Source organism: Ptychodera flava, chromosome 10, assembly GCF_041260155.1.
Source record: "Ptychodera flava strain L36383 chromosome 10, AS_Pfla_20210202, whole genome shotgun sequence".
Classification (NCBI taxonomy): Eukaryota; Metazoa; Hemichordata; class Enteropneusta; family Ptychoderidae; genus Ptychodera; species Ptychodera flava.
The window spans coordinates 37,348,550-37,369,773 of NC_091937.1; the positions used below are offsets into that span (position 1 = coordinate 37,348,550).

Sequence of the window (21,224 nt, forward strand, 5' to 3'; positions counted from 1 at the left end):
AGCTTTAAAATTACAACAAACAGTATGATGCCTGTCTTCAGAGAAAGTGAGAATAAAGACCCATAATTTATACAATAGTTTGCTGGTCTACTTATTCTGTTGTCTCATCAGGAAGACTTCTGATTTTTTTAGAGAAAATTGATTTTGCCTCCATCATCTTGTCAGCACAGTGTATAGCGACCGTTTTGAATGTCAAAATCTACAAATTTTATGTAATATTTATCAATCCAAACTTTACTCCTTGACTCCTCATTTTTATTTTTATTTTTGAAAAGAATTATTTTAAATTTTCCCTGAGAAAAGCTTAAGGGAAAGTTTAAAAAATTCGGTTCCGAAGTTGGTATTATCTGAAGGTAATATGCCCCTTGAACTTGAAGGACAATCGTCTGATACTCTTCTCGAGTAAACTTCCAAGCATTTCAAACTCAAGAATAAAATCGAGGTCACAGGCTGTGCACGTTTTGGAACCATGGAAACAAATATAAATATTCCTAAATTTACCGATACTTGAAATTCAAAATGACCGCCATCCCTGTGTTAGCTCGTTAAGGAAAGATTGTATTTTTGATATTTCCAAGAATAATACTGTGAAACGTTTGCTAGGAGCTTCAATAGAAGCCATAACAAGCGGCAGAACACAAAAGTTTTCTAAATAATTGAGAGTCATATTGTCAGTCGAAACACGAAGACTCGAGTCAGGTGAAATTGGTCATATGTTGGCAACTCTATTTACACGACTATCGGATTGAATTTCATGTTTCAGCTCTCGCCAGAACAGCCTCCTCCCTAGCTCATTATTGGGCCATCGAATAACCTTCTTGGTGAGAAGCATTCTTCTCAAAACACGCGGCATTTGATCGTCGCGAATCTCTTCAAGGAGAACCAACATCAGCACATCTCTTTTGTCTTCGAACAGGTCGCTTTGTGCCATTCGCATTTCAAAATAGCACCACTCGCTCTCGGCGAAGCCAGGCGAGAGTACAAGCATTGTTTTGTGGCTGTTTTCGATGCTGTTGAGAATGTTCTCGAAGATGTCCTCACCGGGGATAAAGTCACACTCGTGGATGCAGAGCTTGAAGTTCGGCGGATCGATGTTTTCAAGGCTAGGGACCAGTTGCCGTATGACCCAGTCTCTGTCTTGCTCGCTGTAAACGACGAAGACGTCGAATTGCCTGTTTTTAAGAGCCTCTTCCTCGTCTTCGATATTTTTGTCGTTGTGGAGTTGATATCCCCCGCACTTCAATTTGATCATGAATATCAAGTAGCGAATGTGCCAACGGAAGCGTACTCCAAGAGCGATGCATATCGCGACAAGCGCTACAAAACATGTCACGGGTACAGAGACTATGAATGGCAAGTCACATTCCCATCCAACGTTGATTGCAAAAATTGATGTTTCATCACTCTGTGTCCTCGGTGCACATAGATATGGCGTTTCGTGTTTGATACTTCGAGAGAGATAGACATTCTGGTCTCTCTTTGCCCAATCGATGAAACCTTTTGACGTACATCCCGAACATTCCAGCGGATTTCCATCAAGGTTTAGGACTGTCAGGTTACGCAGGGCTTCAACGACTTGAACGTCCACACTTGAAATTCTGTTGTCTGACAAGTCTAGCGCCTCCAAGTGTTTTAAACGTTTGAGTGTGGTGGGGATTTCTTTCAGGTTTTCTTGCTCTGTGATGGAGAGATACTTTAGGTTTGGGAATAATTCCAATATGGCTACATCAGAGTCCAGACTTTTTCCTGCAAGCACAGAAACTTTAGGAATCCCTTGCAATGTTAGTGATGTAATTTTTTCGAATTGATCCAAATGTACTAATTTTTCGAAAGCGTCTGAGTCGGCTGCCTGAATTATGCACATATCAACGATTTCTAGGCTTTTAATTGATATGTTGGCGTTTTGTAGCTCGTTTAGTACAACGCACTGGGCACTGTCGCCACCTTGAATCCGTAGAATCTCAAGATTGGGTGTGTCATTCAAGTGTAAACACTCTATGCGCGAAGGGCCTAATGACAAGTCGGCAAGTTTGAAAAGATTCATTAAGGGTCGTTGGCCTTGACATTGATCAAACTTATTATTCAGCGTATTTCCTCGCAAATCTAACGTTCTTAGAGACTTCAACTTGGAGAATACAGCATTCGGGAGGAATCTGAATCGCGTTGTACGACAGATCAAGCGTTTCTAGCTTGGTCAAAGCTTCGAAAGAGTCTGGATGCAAAACAGTGAGTTCATTGGATGCAAGATCTAACTTCTTAAGAGAGTCGAGTTTCGCAAATATTTTCGGGACAATTTGGCCGTACAACTTGTTTGAATCCAACCGCAAGGTCACCAAACTATGTAGACCATCAAATACTCCGGGTGATAGACTTTCAATGTCATTACCATGCAGCTCCAAAGTTTCCAAGTATGGAAGCCATATAAAACAAGCAACAGGGATGAAGGTCAGGTCATTTCGGGACATGTCCAGTGATTGAAGACTTGTATCTGACAGAGCTTTGAAAGAGGTCGAAGACAAGAAAAAGGATCCATACCTTGATAACCGCAAATGTTTCAGTTTAGAGTTCTCAAAGTTTTGCAAGAAAGCTTCCAAATTATCACCGGTGATTCCATCGTTCGAAGATAGATCAAACTCCGATATATTTCTAAAGCCGGAAGTATTGAACACTCCGACTTTCCCTTCGATCAGATTTTGCGACAAATCTATCTTTTGTAATCCCTTTTCCCAAACTTGATGTTATGCACAGCTGCCGCATCTAAATTACAAACAGCCAAGTCGATTGCGCGAAGCCTCTGGAAAGGTGAGAGGTCAATATTTGAGCATGCGCTGTGGTGTTCGTTGCCACCGAATGAAATCTCTTCGATGTTGTGCAGTGATTTGAGCGCCTCTTCAGGAAAGCATTCAAAATTATTACGCTGCAAATGCAGACTTTTCAGCTTCGGTACGTTGCCAAATGTGTCACCAGGGAGGTTAGAGATCTCATTCATTGCCAAGTACAATTCCTCTAAGCTTGATAAGCCTTGGAATACCGAGGAAGATACAGTTGTTAGTGAATTGTCAGTGAGATCCAGAATCTTAGACGAGGAGGATAAAACAATAGTTTGTCTGATAGATGAGAAAGAGAGTTTGAACGTAAAATGAGATATTTCAGTCCAGCGACTTCTCTTAGTGCCCCGTCGTCTATCAGTGAGATTTTGTTGTCCTGGAAAGACAGCAATTCCAATCGATGAAGTCCATTCAGTGACTTTGAACCGACAGCGCTTATTTGATTTCCCTCGACCAGCAGCTCTCGTAAATTGTTCAAATCTAGAAAGGCGTCTGGTGGTAGTGCTTTAATATCGTTGGATGACATATCTAAGGAAGATGCCCAAGTTGGTAGGTTATCAGGTACGGCTTGAAGCTGCCGGCTGGAGCAATCGATAAACTCCACGTTGTGCACTTTGCAGAGCGTTGAAGCTGTAGTTAAACGCTGAAAGCTAGTTTCAAGCAGTAGGTACAGCAGAAGAGGCAAACCCGTCACTCTCATTTCTCCTAGATTGGATCCACGAACGCGTTTTAAAATCTGGTGTCTCCGATTTGATGATACATGTATATGTAGAGATCTGTCAGCTCCGAATCACTTTTCTACTTTCTATGCAAGTTGTACCTTATCAACTCTCGGATGTGAGATGTTCACAGATGTGTTGACTAGACGAGAAATAAATTCGAGAAGTTAGGTATTAAAATGCACCGCGAAGGAAACAAGGAAATTGTGATCGGCTTTTGTAAAATCCCTTATTACGTTGGCATTTCCTTTTTCTTAGGACAGATCTTTCAATGGCCCTCACCAATTAACAGAGAGCGACTGATACCCGACACAAAGATTTGCAAACAAACCTACCCTGTTTCTCATTTATCACACCATAGTTCCTTTACATATGTGTGCAGATGGACTGCGATCACACATCGACTTCTGCTTTCTTGTAAGAGAAACAAAAAAGTTAAGGTACACCGAAGGTTCGAGTGCCGAGATCTCCATATGTTAGTCTGTTTATCATCGTTTCTCTGTCTGCTAATATGTCTGTCATCATCATTACCTCCTCCATGTCCCATTGTTTCTGTATGCTATACTGTCTATTTCTCTGTTTGTGTCACTGAGTCATAATCTGTCTACATCTGTCACTTTGTCTCACAGTCTTTGTCCCTTTGTATCAGTCTGTGTATGTTACCTTTCATCTATGCATCTGTCGGTCTTCATCCCACTGTTTCTCTCCTCATCAGCCCCTCCCCCTTAGTCCCTCTCCCCTGATAGGAACAAAGCGAACTATTATAAGAAACTTCATATATACGTTAGAGTAAATCCATTACCTTGCGTGTCACTATCATGGCCTTGATCACGCATTAATAAATCCTAGCATTTTTAATTCAATGATATAACTATTTCTCCTCTGAGTTACATTTGAATTTCATGCAGTCAAACTTCTCTTTCACCCTCTAATTTGGGTACCTCCAGGCCGTTGGCCTAATGTCAACATTATTTGTGATCGGTGCTTGTTTTCTTTTGTTTTGTACTATAGATTAAATTTGTATTATTACAGATGACAGAAAACTATTCCATTATGCATAATAGATTTGCCAAACAGTCCCATTGGAATTGCTTTATTAATGTTCATCAGTTGAAATTAAAAGATACCCGCTTATCCTCAAGTGATTTCCTCATTTTTGCATTTCACGGAGGTTGTGCCGATTATCTTCCTTTCGGCGTCTTGAGTTGTTAAAGAAAGAAAATGAGTAAATATCGATATTGCAATCAATTGGGGCGAAACCTTTTTGAACCTTACATCAGAGTTGTCCATTGAAAACCAAACGATTTCAGATGTGTATTGAAAATTTGTGGATTTTCCACCGGTAAAATATATGCCGCCACTAACAATTAACATAAGTGTGAGTACTGGAGCGTTTGACGGTAGAGGGAAGTTTTTCCTGCAGAAACACTATGGGTAAATGAAGTTATTTGGCATAATAATGGAGACTTACAGACGCTAGGACTTAATTTATGGACATCCCTATTTGAAAACACGCCTTACAGTCACAAAGAACTGAACCGAAAAAGAGGAAGTGAATGTTGTGTAAACATCTTCCCTGTTTAATATTCATCATTATCACGTGAATGCCTTACATCCTCCTTGGCATTTACAACTGTAGTAGAGATGATAGGTTGTGAATCTAAAATAAGTCTCGCTGATGGGACAAATATGAAAAAAAGTGATTAAATCAGATTGATTCCAATGGCACTTAGTCTCTTTAACATAGCAACAAGATACATCAAATTCCAAACAAATAAATAGGGCAATTTGCTATATTTCAGCTCTTAGTATCAAATCACTTGTCATCCTTTTCAGAATTTGAAAAAAAAACCAAAAAAACTCATATCTCATATACAATTCAAGTTGCTGATAATTGTCGACTTCACGAAGATATCTCTTCCAAATGATGTCATAGGCCTATTCCTTCTTTACGAGTGAAAACTCTCAATGGACCCGTTGGGGCGTAAACTCGCACGTTCGGACAGGTAAAAATTCGATCAAAATGGGAAGTAATGCCACAAAATGATAAATACTTAGGACACTCCTGCCCTGAAAACTTGTCATTTTGTACTCCCATCGAGAAAAACAGTTTACTAGCTAGCTGGTGATGATGACTTTTGAATCAAGTCAAAGGGTTGCGCTCTCTTCCTACCAGAGAGAGAGAGAGAGAGAGAGAGAGAGAGAGAGAGAGAGAGAGAGAGAGAGAGAGAGCCCTGACGCTTCTCCGATCGATAGTCGCCGTAGGTGGCGCTATTCGAAGAAATGGTATCATAAAGTCTATTAAAGAAATCTGGCAGAAATGTATTTCTTTCTTTGTCAGAAAACACAACTTTGATAATAATATCAATATCAAAAGACTAGCAATTGCAGGAATCGAAAATGATAATAATGCAACATCTGATATTATTTACTGTATTACTTCCTTTGTAAAATATACAGTTTGGAATATTCGAAATTCGGTTACTCTTGATGGGATTAAAGTTTCCCTTCAATCCTATGTCATGCAATTAAAATGTTATCTCTCCTCATGGATGAATACATTATATTTCACTTGTAAGATGATGAACAAAACTGAGGATTTTATCACAAAGTTTTCAAGCCTTGTAAGACTTGAAGGAGAAGAATGCATCCTGAATGCATTCATATGATGATCTTTGTAATTAAACAGCTAATTATTTGGGTTTTTTCAGACAAGACGCATTGTAATTTTAATTCATTCACAGTTATGTAGATTTTTTTTTTGTGTGACTATGTTAAAATAAATTTATCTTTTAAAAAAAAGTGTATTAACCTTTCCATTGTCGTCTCTGTCTCTGTCTCTCTGTCTCTGTCTCTCTCTGTCTCTGTCTCTCTCTCTGTCTCTCTCTCTCTCTCTCTCTCTCTCTCTCTCTCTCTCTCTCTCTCTCTCTCGGGAACGATTTTGCATACGAAAGTAGATCGATCTTGCCTAAATGGAAAGCTTTTATAAACTTTAAAACCACGATTAGTTAGCTTTAGCCAAGAAAAATAAAAAGTTTGTTTCTCATCCTAGATATATTTCAAAAATGATGCGGTGACGCGGTTTTTTTTTTTACTCTCAATTTATTTTTATTTTCAATCAACAAGAACGCGGAAAAAACATGAAAACAACATAGGAATGCACGCAGAGATAAATGCACAGCAGTATTGCTTTATTATTTTGTATAGCAGCAGCTCTGCGGTTCGATTTTTAATGCAGCAATGCAGTGTTTTGACAGCGTAATATTACAACAGTGACATATCTGTACAGTTTTGAATGGAATGTTTGTGTTAATTATGTTTACGGTTCTGTTTCATACCGCACTGTATTATGCACTATCGTTGCGTAGTTTTGCGTTTATTTTTAATGCGCTCTCTTCCTACCAGAGAGGAGAGAGAGAGAGAGAGAGAGAGAGAGAGAGAGAGAGCCCTGACGCTTCTCCGATCGATAGTCGCCGTAGGTGGCGCTATTCGAAGAAATGGTATCATAAAGTCTATTAAAGAAATCTGGCAGAAATGTATTTTTTTCTTTGTCAGAAAACACAACTTTGATAATAATATCAATATCAAACGATTAGCAATGGCAGAAATGATAATAATGCAACATCTGACATTATTTACTGTATTACTTCCTTTGTAAAATATACAGTTTGGAATATTCGAAATTCGGTTACTCTTGATGGGATTAAAGTTTCCCTTCAATCCTATGTCATGCAATTAAAATGTTATCTCTCCTCATGGATGAATACATTATATTTCACTTATAAGATGATGAACAAAACTGAGGATTTTATCACAAAGTTTTCAAGCCTTGTAAGACTTGAAGGAGAAGAATGCATCCTGAATGCATTCATATGATGATCTTTGTAATTAAACAGCTAATTATTTGGGTTTTTTCAGACAAGACGCATTGTAATTTTAATGCATTCACAGTTATGTAGATTTGTTTTTTGTGTGACTATGTTAAAATAAATTTATCTTTAAAAAAAGTGTATTAACCTTTCCATTGTCGTCTCTGTCTCTGTCTCTCTGTCTCTGTCTCTCTCTGTCTCTGTCTCTGTCTCTGTCTCTCTCTCTCTCTCTCTCTCTCTCTCTCTCTCTCTCTCTCTCTCTCTCTCGGGAACGATTTTGCATACGAAAGTAGATCGATCTTGCCTAAATGGAAAGCTTTTATAAACTTTAAAACCACGATTAGTTAGCTTTAGCCAAGAAAAATAAAAAGTTTGTTTCTCATCCTAGATATATTTCAAAAATGATGCGGTGACGCGGTTATTTTTTTTACTCTCAATTTATTTTTTATTTTCAATCAACAAGAACGCGGAAAAAACATGAAAACAAACATAGGAATGCGCGCAGAGATAAATGAACAGCAGTATTGCTTTATTATTTTGTATAGCAGCAGCTCTGCGGTTCGATTTTTAATGCAGCAATGCAGTGTTTTGACAGCGTAATATTACAACAGTGACATATCTGTACAGTTTGAATGGAATGTTTGTGTTAATTATGTTTACGGTTCTGTTCATACCGCACTGTATTATGCACTATCGTTGCGTAGTTTTGCGTTTATTTTTTAATTTTATTTCCTCATGAGCAGAAAAAGGTTGACGCGGCGGGTCTGAATTGACGCGCGCTAGGATGAGAGACAAACTTTATTTTTTTGGGCCTTTTGTTTGGAAGGATATCACTGCCTTTTCTATGTTTTCCCAATGCATCACCCACGATGAAAATACCACAAACTCAGAACTGATTTCAAGCAAATCCAAAAATCAAGGAAATCACACCTGTGGACTCTGACACTGAAGGCGCATATTCTACATAGCGAATTTTTTCCATTACTTGGCTGAGGGTTTTTTAACTCGAAGGCTTGTTATGTAAATTCTAGAAGTACGGATCGTCTTGTACAGAAATGCGTCGACTGACTGCTCGAAAAAAGCACCGTGGGTAGCAAGTTTAACAGGATGAAATAACGTCTAGAATAGAAAGTGTTCCATAACGTGGGTTTCAACATCACCCTCAAAGCAAATAACAAGGTCATAAATTTCATGGATATTATTTTTAATCTTAATAACATAAGGTTATTCACAAAATACTTGATTTATGTCAGATTTCATTGCACAGCGGAGGTATTGTCCGAGATGACATTACCAAAACGTACGATGTATAAGTTTCAAACTTGGCACATAATTTTTGCAGCTCCGACGCCTTACTAATCAACTTTCTTGTTTCCACATTTGAGGAAAGAATCAAACACCAATGAACCACGTGCATGTGTTTACCATGAAACGACTTTCTCTATTATTCGCTCAATTTATCAGCGTCATCGTAGAGGGCTTCCTGTTACATACGAGACCACAAAATACTGAATATGAAGATTTATATATAGGTTGTGTTGTAGTGAATACAGCCTGTCGTATGAGAGCGCTTGTTGTGCAACACGGAACAGGAAAGCCACTTCAAATTTTGTGCATCAATTCCTCATCGCTACTGTAACAAGGTGGAACGAAGCACGCTACATTATGCATACACATAATTGCATTGGAGAAAATTGGTTTCTGTTCACAGATAAAACCACAAAGATATAATATTTATAGACAAACAAATACAGTGTGTATGTTTGCATTAATGGAAGTATTGACAATCTGACAGAGACAATAGGAATGAAAGATTGAGTGGAAAATGTCTAAAAAAATTTAAATTCATAAATTCATAAAGTATGTGGTTATCAAAACAATCATCACAATGCTTAAATACACTTTCTGCATGATATCGACGCAGACGCCGATATTTCGACCTTAGTTATACAACAACAATGTTACAAATCAATGTGAAAAATACGCAGTATAAGATATTATAGAGGACTGTAAAGTAATAATCATTTACTCCAAGGAGTTACGATTTAAAAAGTAAACCTCATGTTGTTCCTATTAATGGCAATGTCCGCGGAATTTTGCACGACAGGCTCCAGTTAAAGAGAGTGCGCCATATAGCCACAAGATCACTGATTAACTTCAAATTGGCCACCACGGTTACATTGAGCTAATTTTTCGTTTTTTAAAACATTGGCAAGACGAATGTTGAGTATAACAGCGAACGAACAGAACACCTTTCAAAGAAAAGGAACAACATGACATTCTTTTTAAAAAATGTTCCACTGTAAACCAAACAATTTTTGACTATTACAGCATCATTTTTGTGGAATAATAACGCGAGGCTTGAGTATATGTAAATTTTGAAACGAAATGTAATTCTTTTCCCATTTCTTAAACCATACACACATTTAGCTTCCATGTGATAATTTTTGAATCGTACTTTATCACGATGCCTGTGGACAGCAAGATAATTCACTTCAAATTCTGCTTTCAAAGGTGAGTCCCGTATACAGACTACCGCTTCGTTTCCCGAGGCTTTGATACTGTTCATCTTCGCCAGCAGGCCGTTTTTGTCTCGGGGTTATACTTGTGAGTGTAGTTGTGTCTGTGACTCGGGCTTCTCTTTCGTCTTTGGATTTCTCAGTCGTGGACTCAGTTTTCCGAATAACCTCATAACTTTTGTCCGTCTATCCCTTTATCTCTGCCAAGATTATCACTGGCTTTCAGTTCCATGCCATCGCCAGTATTTGAGTTATTGTCGTACCTCCATGGCATCCGACCGTATTTGTGCAACAGAAAACATATGGCAACGGTACTTAGAACCCCTTCAAATATGCCGATAAAAAGCAGTCCAACACCGAGCCAAATACTGATTGTCATAGTCTGCGCATGACTTGGAGTTACAGGGATATTGCTGCCTGTTGTTGGGAGGGATCTTGGAAACAGTTGCGTTGAGAACCGTGCAAAACGCGGTTGTCTCGCAGTCGAGAATGGGATATTTACTGTCAATATTACACTGTCTGTGCCTGTACCAATCGAATTGGTTAACTGGCATGTTATAATGTGATCACAACTCTCCTCTGGACGAAATGTTAAAATTCGGAGAGACATTCCTTCCAGTCTAAATCTACCACCACTGTTCACTACGTCATCGTCATAATACCAAACAGTCTCTGTAACTTGTGGATTTGCATCTTGGTTGCAGTGCAGCACTATCTCGTCATTCTCCTCTGTTACCATGACATCAGATGGATCGATTGTCACTATTGGTGCGTACTGGATATTGAAGTTGAGGGAACAGGTTCTATCAGATGACAAACCCGGATGTTGAAGAGTACAAGTAAATGTCAAGATAGATCCATCATTTCCTGATGATGTCCAATTATGAGAGATATAGTATAATCCATCATCATTCTCACCATGCTTTGAGCTTTGTAATAGTTCTTGATCATTTTGAGACCAAAACAAGTGAACAATCGGTGTAGATTGACCGGATAGGTAGCTCAATTCCAACTCATCACCAGCCCTGACATTCTCAATCGGACTCATGATGACCTCTTGACCTGTTAAACTTTGTATCTCACAGATTGGGTAATTTGCAGCTGGAGTGACGAAGATGTTCACAGTTGCGTTTCTCGATTTTCCATCAGGTACAGTGACATCATTCGACCAGTTCACTGCACATTGATAAGTACCACTGTCGAACTCAGCAGTGCTTGGCGAGACAAATATGACTTGTATAAAGAAGCGACCATATGACCCTGGCAATATTCTGTATCTATCATTGGTTGCGTTCACTAAACGCCCCTTGACGTTGTCTCTAAAAGCATAGCCATCACTGATGATTTCTCCGTTTTTAAACCACGATACCTTCTGATCTGACTCCAGTGAATCCACTTGGCAATGTAATAGAAATGAATCACCAGTTACGGTACTGCCGTGTGTATACGTCTTCGTCACGTCTTCCGGCTCTTCTAGAAACTGAAAGCTCGAAACGCAAGTAAATCCAAACAGAGTGCAGATCGAGATCAATCGTTGCATTTTCTGGGTAGCATTCGCCATTATTTCTGAAAATTAGAATCTCATTTAAGGTAGTTCACTCCCACCGTGATATAGGGTAAACTTACTGCGAAAGGGTCAACTTACTGTTTACTCGACTCGTGCTAGTTAAAGTTTGCTTCGCAACATACTTGTTCGATGCAAGAGATGACGAAACATGGTGTGGTTCAGGGGTCATGGTAGGTGGTCAGCCTAACACGCTTTCGTTTATAAAATAACAAAGTTCAGTTTCATTTTCTCACACAATACGTAAACCGTTGAGTTCATTTAAGGTCGTTCGCGTCTCAACAATGAAAGACTTAAACTTTTGTTAGAACTTTCCTCAAGCAGACATTTAACCATTCTCTCTCAAAATCAATAATAAAAATCGCGGGTCATCGTAAAAAATCTTAAGTTACCGAATGTTTACCGATATTTAAAATTCAAAATGACCCCTGTGGTATCTCTTATTGGAAAAATGAAATTCTCGATTTCCTCAAAACTTATCCGGTGTAAACGTTATTCTCTTCATAAGCTGTAAATTGAGCCTCTACAAGTCACAGGCCAAGAGAATATTGTAAAAGTAGAGACTCCGAATATGTTTCTGAGACGCATTCTATCTGAATGTTGTTAAACACCATTCTAATATATTTTGTGTCTTAAATTAAACGTAAAGATGAAGTGAAAAGTGTCTGCGTTTCTTGTTTCACCAAAGTCTCGGCGATTCTGTAATTGCCTTAATCATGGTTACAGCTTATAAACAAGAATAATGAACGAAGTGAAAATCTTACAGAGGGGCAACTTAAACATGATAGTGAAAGGGAATCGCAATTAAAAGGACAGGAAGTACATGGAACCGACATCGGATAAAAACAAATAAAACATATTAAGAGCGGCCAAGCCGACGGGAGACATAATTACTGGAAGATCAAAAAAGCAAATAAAAGCAACGATAGCATAATAAAGGGAAAAAAGATGAAGTAAAACAACTTCAATGTTGGAAAGAAGAAGTAACGAACTATCACACATGACTGACCTAGATGCATTGGCAACTAAAGAAATCAACTGTATAGAGTTACCGCTATGTAATACCAGTGTCTACAAGAAACTTTCTGTTTCTCTTTTCACTTCTCTTTTCACGGTTCCTGTTCAGTGCTCGTCTTCTTTTGTCTTGGTAGGAAGTTTCAATCTTATCGTCCCTTACAGTCGCCATAGGACTTTTCATTCTCATTTGTCAATCATCAACAAACAATCAAGCTTACTGATCACTGTATCTCCTCCGACAGTGTATTTTGTTGAAACTTTCACTTCATACTTTCGCAGCTTTTATTTTCTGTTCTTATCTTTTAGTACTTACTGCTCAGTCGGCTTTTGTACTTCTGTAAAACACTGTGTACTTTGGAAAACAATACTCCAGTCTGAAGTGATGTTTCGCAAGTTTGACACACAAATCAGGGTGACTATGTGGAGAGTGTGTAAGACGATTGTTTTTCATATCGAAATTTAGACAAAAGAGGCATGTTCACTCCGCTTATGAATTTTAATAAAGCTAGACAGTGGGTAGCACGAGCTGAGATAGCGGAAAATGTGCCCTTTGAAATGTTTGATTTCCGTTTGCGAACTGAAAACAAATTCTCATGAATTGAATACAATTTATCGAGGTATTGCTATGCATGTTCACATTAATATCTGTGTGGTCGAGTCACTCCGGACGACTAAAACTGATAGAAGTGAATTTGATGTGGAAAACGATCAAACATATTCAGTGTGTCACGGCTTCAATATACTTTTAACACTGCTTTATTTCACAAAATACACATTGTTGCAAGTTTGCTGGTCTTTTGACCTTGTGTGAACATCTAAAGTGTGGTAAAACGTCATAGGAAATGCTTTCAGCAGAATATTTTTGAGACTTTGAAAATGATTCTCATTTACGTAACATGTGCTGGTCAAGTGACGAAAAATCTCTCGGGGATTGGTCAGGATGAGCTCATGCATGTTTTGCTTTGCAAGATTTCACATTTATTTAATTTGTCTTAATGGGGATTGCATTTTTGACGTAGGAGACAAGACCATTAATTTCCAATAGGCCACCATGGTTGCGTTGAGCTCATTTCTCCTATTTTAAAACATTCAGCGGTATGAATTCTCTTGACAGGTGTAAGGTCAATGTCAGCTTGACCACGGATGTATTTTTCGTGTGGGCAAGTCCACGGAAATTTTGAGATGGCAATGAAAATAGCGCCCTCAGTGGTATTTTTGACAACATTCAGGCTTATTGTTATGACTTCAATGGGCCTTGTAACTCCTCATGTTACCACAGAATGCTACAACCGTCATTCACAACAGTCTGCATTTTGATTCAAGCAGAAAAAAATCTTCACAAAATACTTCGAATAAAGTATGAAAGCAAACAAGCATCCATGCAGGTATCAAAGCTTAAAGATCCGCTTTATTTTTCACCCGAACAATCTTCGGAACTGAATTAATGATCTTATGCCGCTCACGTTCAAGTGACACATTGTTTTTACTGTACGTCTGTCATCGTGACACCAATTGTTCTTATGCAAAGAAGTAAACCATTACGGTTCATTGATATGGAAATTAGTAAACCTCACAGTTTAATGAATAGACTTCATTATCATATGAATACAAACGTAAGGTTTACTACTTTCCATATCAATACACACGTAATGGTTTACCTACCTACATACGAACGAAAATCAAACATCTGGCAGATTGTACCTGGCGAAATTACATTTCAATGACAACTTATCACCGTGTCGATTTTGAATGGAAATATGGCCTGATGAACTTGCGTGCGAGTTTGTTAAAAAGGTAGTGGTATCTGACGAGCAGCACGGAGAATGGTACTCTTCAACTTTTGTATCCAGATATTCCACATATTCACAAATGTGGTAGGTTCTTGAATATTTTGCTGCTTTGAACTTCATTTGTTTTAATTTTCTCGCTGCGGGTACGTCCCCATGCATCCCGCACAGACACGCCTGACCTGGCAGACGCGTGTATTTTGTGGTACGCGAGATGAGTGTATTTCAGTTGATTGAGCACTGTTCAAGGCAGCAGGAAATCTTTCACGTTCCTGTTTTGCCAATAGTTTAAAATCCTATCCGTCGTCCAGTGGTATCGCGTTGTCAAACTAGTACTGAGAGCAAAACCGTTCCACTTCGCTTGAATGCACTGTGTTGGAGATATCCGAGTATGCGTGCGTACTGGTGGCTTGGCTGAAACACAGAGACATACACACCCGGCGGTGGCAGTCCCCGGGTTGGTGGGTACCCATGCTTGTTACCCAAGTTTGAAAAGTACCCCCTTTCCTAGAATATTTCTGAGAAAAACACCCCCTATTTGTGGCAAATCTGGGAGAAATTAGCTGTAAAAAACATACCCTTATTTTCGAAATCTAGGAGGTTAGTATGTTGACTTCCAGGGTTGACCCTGGAGGTTGACTTTGTATACATGTACATACATCACAAATGTTTGTCCTCACCTGATTTTAGTCACATTCATACACACTCATCTTCCTTATCCGTTTGGATCTGGAGTTCTCTGCTGGCTCCTGTGTGACAATACACCTCCCATCACCTGTTTTTCATTTTCTTTGTGAGTGAGACTAGACCAGATTTAGTGTCCTAGGGAGATTATGAAAGGACTACCCCTAATCTCGGAGGTTACTCTGAAAAAGTACCCCTTTTTCTCGATTTCACGGACCTAGAATCTCCGAGATGACTGAAGAAAAACACCCCTTTTCCGTGAATTTGGTAACGCGCATGGGTACCCACCAACCCGGGGACTGCCACCACCGGGATACACACGCATCGTACCACGTGGTAAATCGATGTGCACCTGGATCAGTGCATTTAGTTTGTTAGAAAGTGACAAAGCTGTATTATACTATGCTTTTGCGTCAGAATTTCCATCCCTAATGACACCAGGTGTTTTAGGCGCTATGTATATCGACAGTTCTGATAGCACCGCACAACTACACCATGATATTTTTCAAATTATCTCTTTTTTCATGGTATAGTAGTTGCAGGTTCTCATGTGTATACAATTCTAAACCTATCGGCTTAAACTGGCATGTTCTAAACATGCCAGCTGAAGCCCTGAGGTTTAGTATTGTAAACCCAATCGAACCCGTATAATCACCTACACTTGTTCCAAGAGTCCATGCTGTTTGAGCTTCATTTAATTCAAAGAAATGTTGTCAAAACAGAAATGCATCAAAGCTCTGCGGTGACTATTGTCTCTGAAAACAAGTAATCTTCTCGATCGTTCCCTCCTACATAAGATGTACAAGATGATGTCATAACGATCTCAGTTGATGGGATCGCATTGGTTGGATTAGATATTAAGAGACTTTCACAATATCGGTAGAATGTTCATAAGAGGAGGAAAATAAATACGTTTTACAATTGGTTTTTATCAAAGTTTCTATCAAACTCACGAATGACCAAAAATTACACCAATGAAAGTATAAAATGAAAGAATTGAAAGAAATTCTATTGATATAACATTACATATGCGACGGGTAGCTGTGTTGATCTAAATAGATAATCACTGAGGTCGAGGCAGCACACTGAGATCAACTGTATTTGAATTTAGCATGAGCTTTCGAAGACAACAGTGTCCTTCACCAGATGCAGAGGTGGAATGAATAAGAAAGCATAAACGCCAAGAATACTCATGTGAAAATATGCCAAACTGAAGGTGTGAAAACGAAACAAGGCGTAATTAGGAAGTGTCAAAATTAAACAAAGGGCAATAAAGAGCAATGGGTGACTGGCCAAATGTAGCCAGGAGAAAAAAGTTACTTGTAGTGTGATAGAAACCCATGGTCTCGATTAAGTCCTTGTTTATACAGTCAAAATGGTTTATGTTTTTAAGTTCCTCTATTTCTAAACATGCAAACAGTAATAGAGGAACTTAAAATCATATATATAATATATATATATATATATATATATATATATATATATATATATATATATATATGATTTTAAGTTAAGTTCCTCAATTTCTCAACATGCAATATATATATGATTTTAAGTTCCTCTTCATAGCATTAAAGTCAAGTCGTATCAAAGAGTTTTAACATAAAAATTGTTAATGTTAAATTGAAAAACATATCATTTACTTTCCCCATTGTAAGTCTGTAACCTGTTTTAATAACACCTTCCTTAAATTAATTTGTCCGAAAAGAGATGTTTTTTGTGACATAGCGATCACCTTTGACCCAAAGTATACAGCTGACACTCTTGATGTGAAATTTGACATGAGTAAGAAGAAAGTTGTATTGAGAGTTTTCAATCTTGTCACAGAATTTTATGTTTCTCAATGCCTTGTGTGTTGGAGAAAGTAAACTAAGGCCAAAAAATAAATTGTCCCTTTCCGATGACATGGTTTTCAAAAAAGGGGTAGGTAGGTCGGCAGGAATTGGTTTTCAAAATATTTTTTATTTTTAAATATGCATTTTTCAGGGGTTCAAGGCGGTCAAACACTGCTCACAACATTTCCGGAAAAATGTATCATACATATATAGGAAAAACCATAAAAGACGTGACATTCTCGTTCAAGCAAAAATCAAATGCCAAGTAACGAACACGTGATTTTATGGGTATTTGCTTTCTTTTTTTTTACTTCCGTGTTTAATTACGTAGCTCTAAAAAGTTTTGGTTCGGCAAATAAAAATAGGGTAGGTCGGGTTATCGGAACAGCACAATTTTTTGTTCGGCCTAAGTTGTTTCGAAAATCGACGAAATAAGTGAAAATCGGTGACCGCCCATATTTACCATCCTCGATTTCGGCCTCAGTTTATTGGCGCTGTAATCTCAACGGTACTTTTGTCACATTAAAAAATAACCTACTCAAAAAATAAAACATCGTCCTGAAGGTTATGCAAGTACTGAGTTCGGTGTGTCGTGAGGCGACATTTTTTGCAACACGGGAAAAAAACTAGTTCAATTTTGTGTCCCTGTTTCTTGCTATCCTATCTTCTAACTGTGATTGAAAATGTAATTAAAGTGAACACGAAATAGGCTAATTATCTACATCATACATATTCATAATTGTATCACAGAAATTCCTTTTCTGCTAATAAATTGAACCATGAGTATATTGCAAATATTTCCAGATACCACAATACAGTACGGTTGCTATGTGCCGTTAAAATTCATGAGATGGAAGATAGAGAAGAACTATCTAAAAATAGTAGATACATTACAAGTGACAAAATAACACATAAATGCAACCAATGCTTCTGGCTGTGTGGTTGGGTGTTATAAATCATTAAAGAACATCTCAAAATAGAATATAATTTGGGCTATGAAGAAGTTATGATATACCCAGGTAAACATGATTGTAAAAGTACACATCTTATAGTTCCTACTGATTCCAGTGCTTTTTTATTTTTTATGTGTGACTGGCTGTGCTTATAGAAAGAATACACCTTATGACTATAACCAAAAAGCCGTAATGCATCGTGAATTTTTCTCGCATTCTGTCAGTGATATTCAAAAATATAATGTACGATCATTCGGTAAAATCTTAAAACACTGAAACAAATTTAAAGTAGGTGCACCTCGAAAGTGAAAGATTTAAACTTTTGCTCAAACTTTTCTTGATGAGACTTTCAGCCATTCTCTTACTAAATCAAGAATAAAAATCAGAGGTCACCGTGCAAATATTGGTACCAGCGAAACAAATAACCCTAGATTTACCGATATTTAAACTTCAAAAAGGACGCCATCCCTGTGTTAACTCTACGGAGAAAATAAAATTTTCGAATTTCGAAAAACTAAAGCTGTGAATAGTTTTCTTGCACTAAGGGCTTTGAAATGAACCCCAAACGAGTGGTAGATCAGAAAAGGATTTTAAAAGTTTCAGAGTTCGAATATCTGTCCGCGGCCCGAGGCGCGATCTACCTTAAGAATAACGGGAATAGAACAAAAATATGTTTCAACGAAGGGGCACAAAATAGTTGCTAACGTTGCTCGTAAAAAGTGACAGACGGCTGATTATTATGAATAATTACACCGCCATTTCTGGTCATAAAGAATTCGAGTCTTGAATATTTATAACTGTCGATATTAAAGGTTCATCTTCCCGGTAATAAGGGAGTATTTATAGTTTTTAACTTTGTTTGTCACAAACACATACAGCTTCAGTGCGATAATGCTTGATTGGTATTTTTATGAGGCTGCCTATAGGGACCAGCAGTTAGGGTAACTCACGTTCAATTTTGTCGTCCGGAGTGATCCCTTCATAGAGACTATCACTTTGTTTCCCAAGGCTTTGATAATGTTCGTCTTCACTGGAGGGGACATTTGTATGGATAGCCGTGCCTGTACCTTTGACTCCACTTTCGTCTTCGGGATTGACAGTTGTGGAGTCGGTCTTCTGTAAAACTTGATAATGTTGTTCGTCCGTTTCTTTATCCATGCCAATATTATCACTGGCTTTCAGTTCAATGCCATCACGGGATCTCACACTGTCCCCTATATTTGAGTTATTGCCATATCTCCATGGTGTCCGACCGTATTTGTGCAAGAGAAAGCATATGACAACGGTACTCAAAACACCTTCCAGTATGCCGATAAAAAGGAGTCCAACACCGAGCGAAATACTTATTGTCCCAGTCTCTGAACAATCACATTGACTGTGGCAAGATTCGGGACAAGGAACATCGATATCACTGCTTCCCGTTGATATGGATCTTAGAAATTCTTGCGATGAGAACCTTGGAGAATGTGGTTGTATTGGAGATGGGAAGGAGATATTTACTGTTAATATTACACTGTCTGTGTTTCTACCAATTACATTTGCCAGGTCACAAGTTACAGTGTGGTCTCCGTTGTCACGTGAACTAAATGTAGAAATACGTAAAGACATTCCTTCCAGTCTAAATCTACCACCACTGTTCACTACGTCATCGTCATAATACCAAACAGGCTCTGTAACTTGTGGATTTGCATCTTGGTTGCAGTGCAGCACTATCTCGTCATTCTCCTTTGTTACCATGACATCACTTGGATTGATTGTCACTATTGGTGGGTACCGAATATTAAAGTTGAGGGAACAGGTTCTATCAGATGACAAACCCGTATGTTGAAGAGTACAAGTAAATGTCAAAATAGATCCATCATTTGCTGATGGTGTCCAATTATGAGAGATATATAATAATCCGTCATCATTCTTACCATAACTGGACCTTGGTAATGTTCCTGCTTGGTCATTTCGAGACCAAATCAATGTAACAGGAGGCGTTGATTGACCGGAAAGACAGGTTAGAGTATACGGATTGCTTGGTACAATAACCGATATTGGATTAGAATTGACTTCCTGGTCTGTAGAATCGAACACCTTGCATACTGGGTCGTTTGATGTCGGAATGACATAGATGTTGACTTTAGCTGATCGTGATCTTCCGTCAGGTACAGCGACATCGTTGGACCAATACGTCACTGCACATTGATAGGTACCACTGTCAAATTCGGCGGTACTTGGTGACACTGAACTCACTTGTAGAATGAACTGTAAAGGAACACCGTATGAATTCAATCTGTACCTATCATTAATTACATTGACCAACCGACCTTCGACACTGTCTCTAAAATCATAGCCATCACTGATGATTTCTCCGTTTTTAAACCACGATACCTTCTGATCTGACTCCAGTGAATCAACTTGGCAGTGTAAGAAAAAAGATTCAACCGTCACAACGCTTCCGTATGTGTACGTCTTTGTAACATCTGCAGGCTCCTGTAGAAATTGAATCCCTGATATACATGTTAGTCCATACAGTATGCCAAACAGCAGAAACCATGCTGGTCTGTGAAAGGTGGGCTCCATTACAACCGAAAAGAACGCCATTTTTGAACATAATTTTCAGTTTCCAGCAAGGCTAACCTTTGCTATTTCCTCAGTCTCGTTACGCATTAAGTATATGTTGTAGAAAATCCACTTCTCAACAATATAAGGGTTATAGAAAGGTTATCAGAGTCATTTGCATTCTTACTCCTTCTGCGCATGACATGTTTGCGTTCTGCTTCCTGCGTAGCGTGTAACGTGACTGTTGTTTTCGTTGTCATTTCACTGCAAGTGTTCTGTGAATGAGGTTGATTCCAATCATTCATCGACCTGTTTCACACGAATGAAAATGTACATACGACCATCACACGTCAGGTTGAATACACAATAACTTGAAAAATTGCAATATACTTCCTTGGCACTAGATTTTAGGGGCTGTGCATTCATGAGAGTTGATTATTCCATTTACTTTCGTGTCAAGCACAGGGAAAAACGTTTCACCGATGTAGGGCATCATTTGAAGATCTCGAACTTGTCTGGAGTAAAGACTGCGCGGGCATTTTGGAAAGTTGATTTGATTAAGATATTTTAGACTCAGAAAAATAACGGTCGAGAGTTCCGCTGGAAGAGCAATTTGTGAGAAACGTGCGAGAAATGGACACTTTCTCGCTTGTTTACGAGAAGTATGCGAGAATACATAGTATCTCGCACTTAATTTGCCAAAAATTTGTTTTCTCGCAATCTGACAGCGAGAACTGTGTTTTCTCGCTCTGCATCTGCGAGAAATTGAATTCTTGTAATCAACCAGCAAGAAATTAGTTGGATGGAATCCTTAATCTAAAATGAAAAAGTCATAATAAATGTACTCAACTCTGTTCTTATCGTTTGCCGTGATCAACCATTTAGAATCTGTTACAAATCAT

General features: G+C 38.4%; 2 protein-coding genes across 2 annotated transcripts; both read right to left on the reverse strand.

Moving 5' to 3' along the window:
* Positions 1 to 709: 709 nt before the first annotated feature.
* On the reverse strand, positions 710 to 2,044 carry LOC139141640 (toll-like receptor 2 type-1). The gene has a single exon (XM_070711230.1). It carries the CDS (start codon positions 2,042 to 2,044, stop codon positions 710 to 712), a length of 1,335 nt encoding a protein of 444 aa, XP_070567331.1.
* Positions 2,045 to 10,104: 8,060 nt separating this feature from the next.
* On the reverse strand, positions 10,105 to 11,496 carry LOC139141642 (nectin-3-like). Its single transcript, XM_070711231.1, has one exon. The coding sequence runs from the start codon at positions 11,494 to 11,496 to the stop codon at positions 10,105 to 10,107; it is 1,392 nt and encodes a 463-aa protein (XP_070567332.1).
* Positions 11,497 to 21,224: the final 9,728 nt, after the last annotated feature.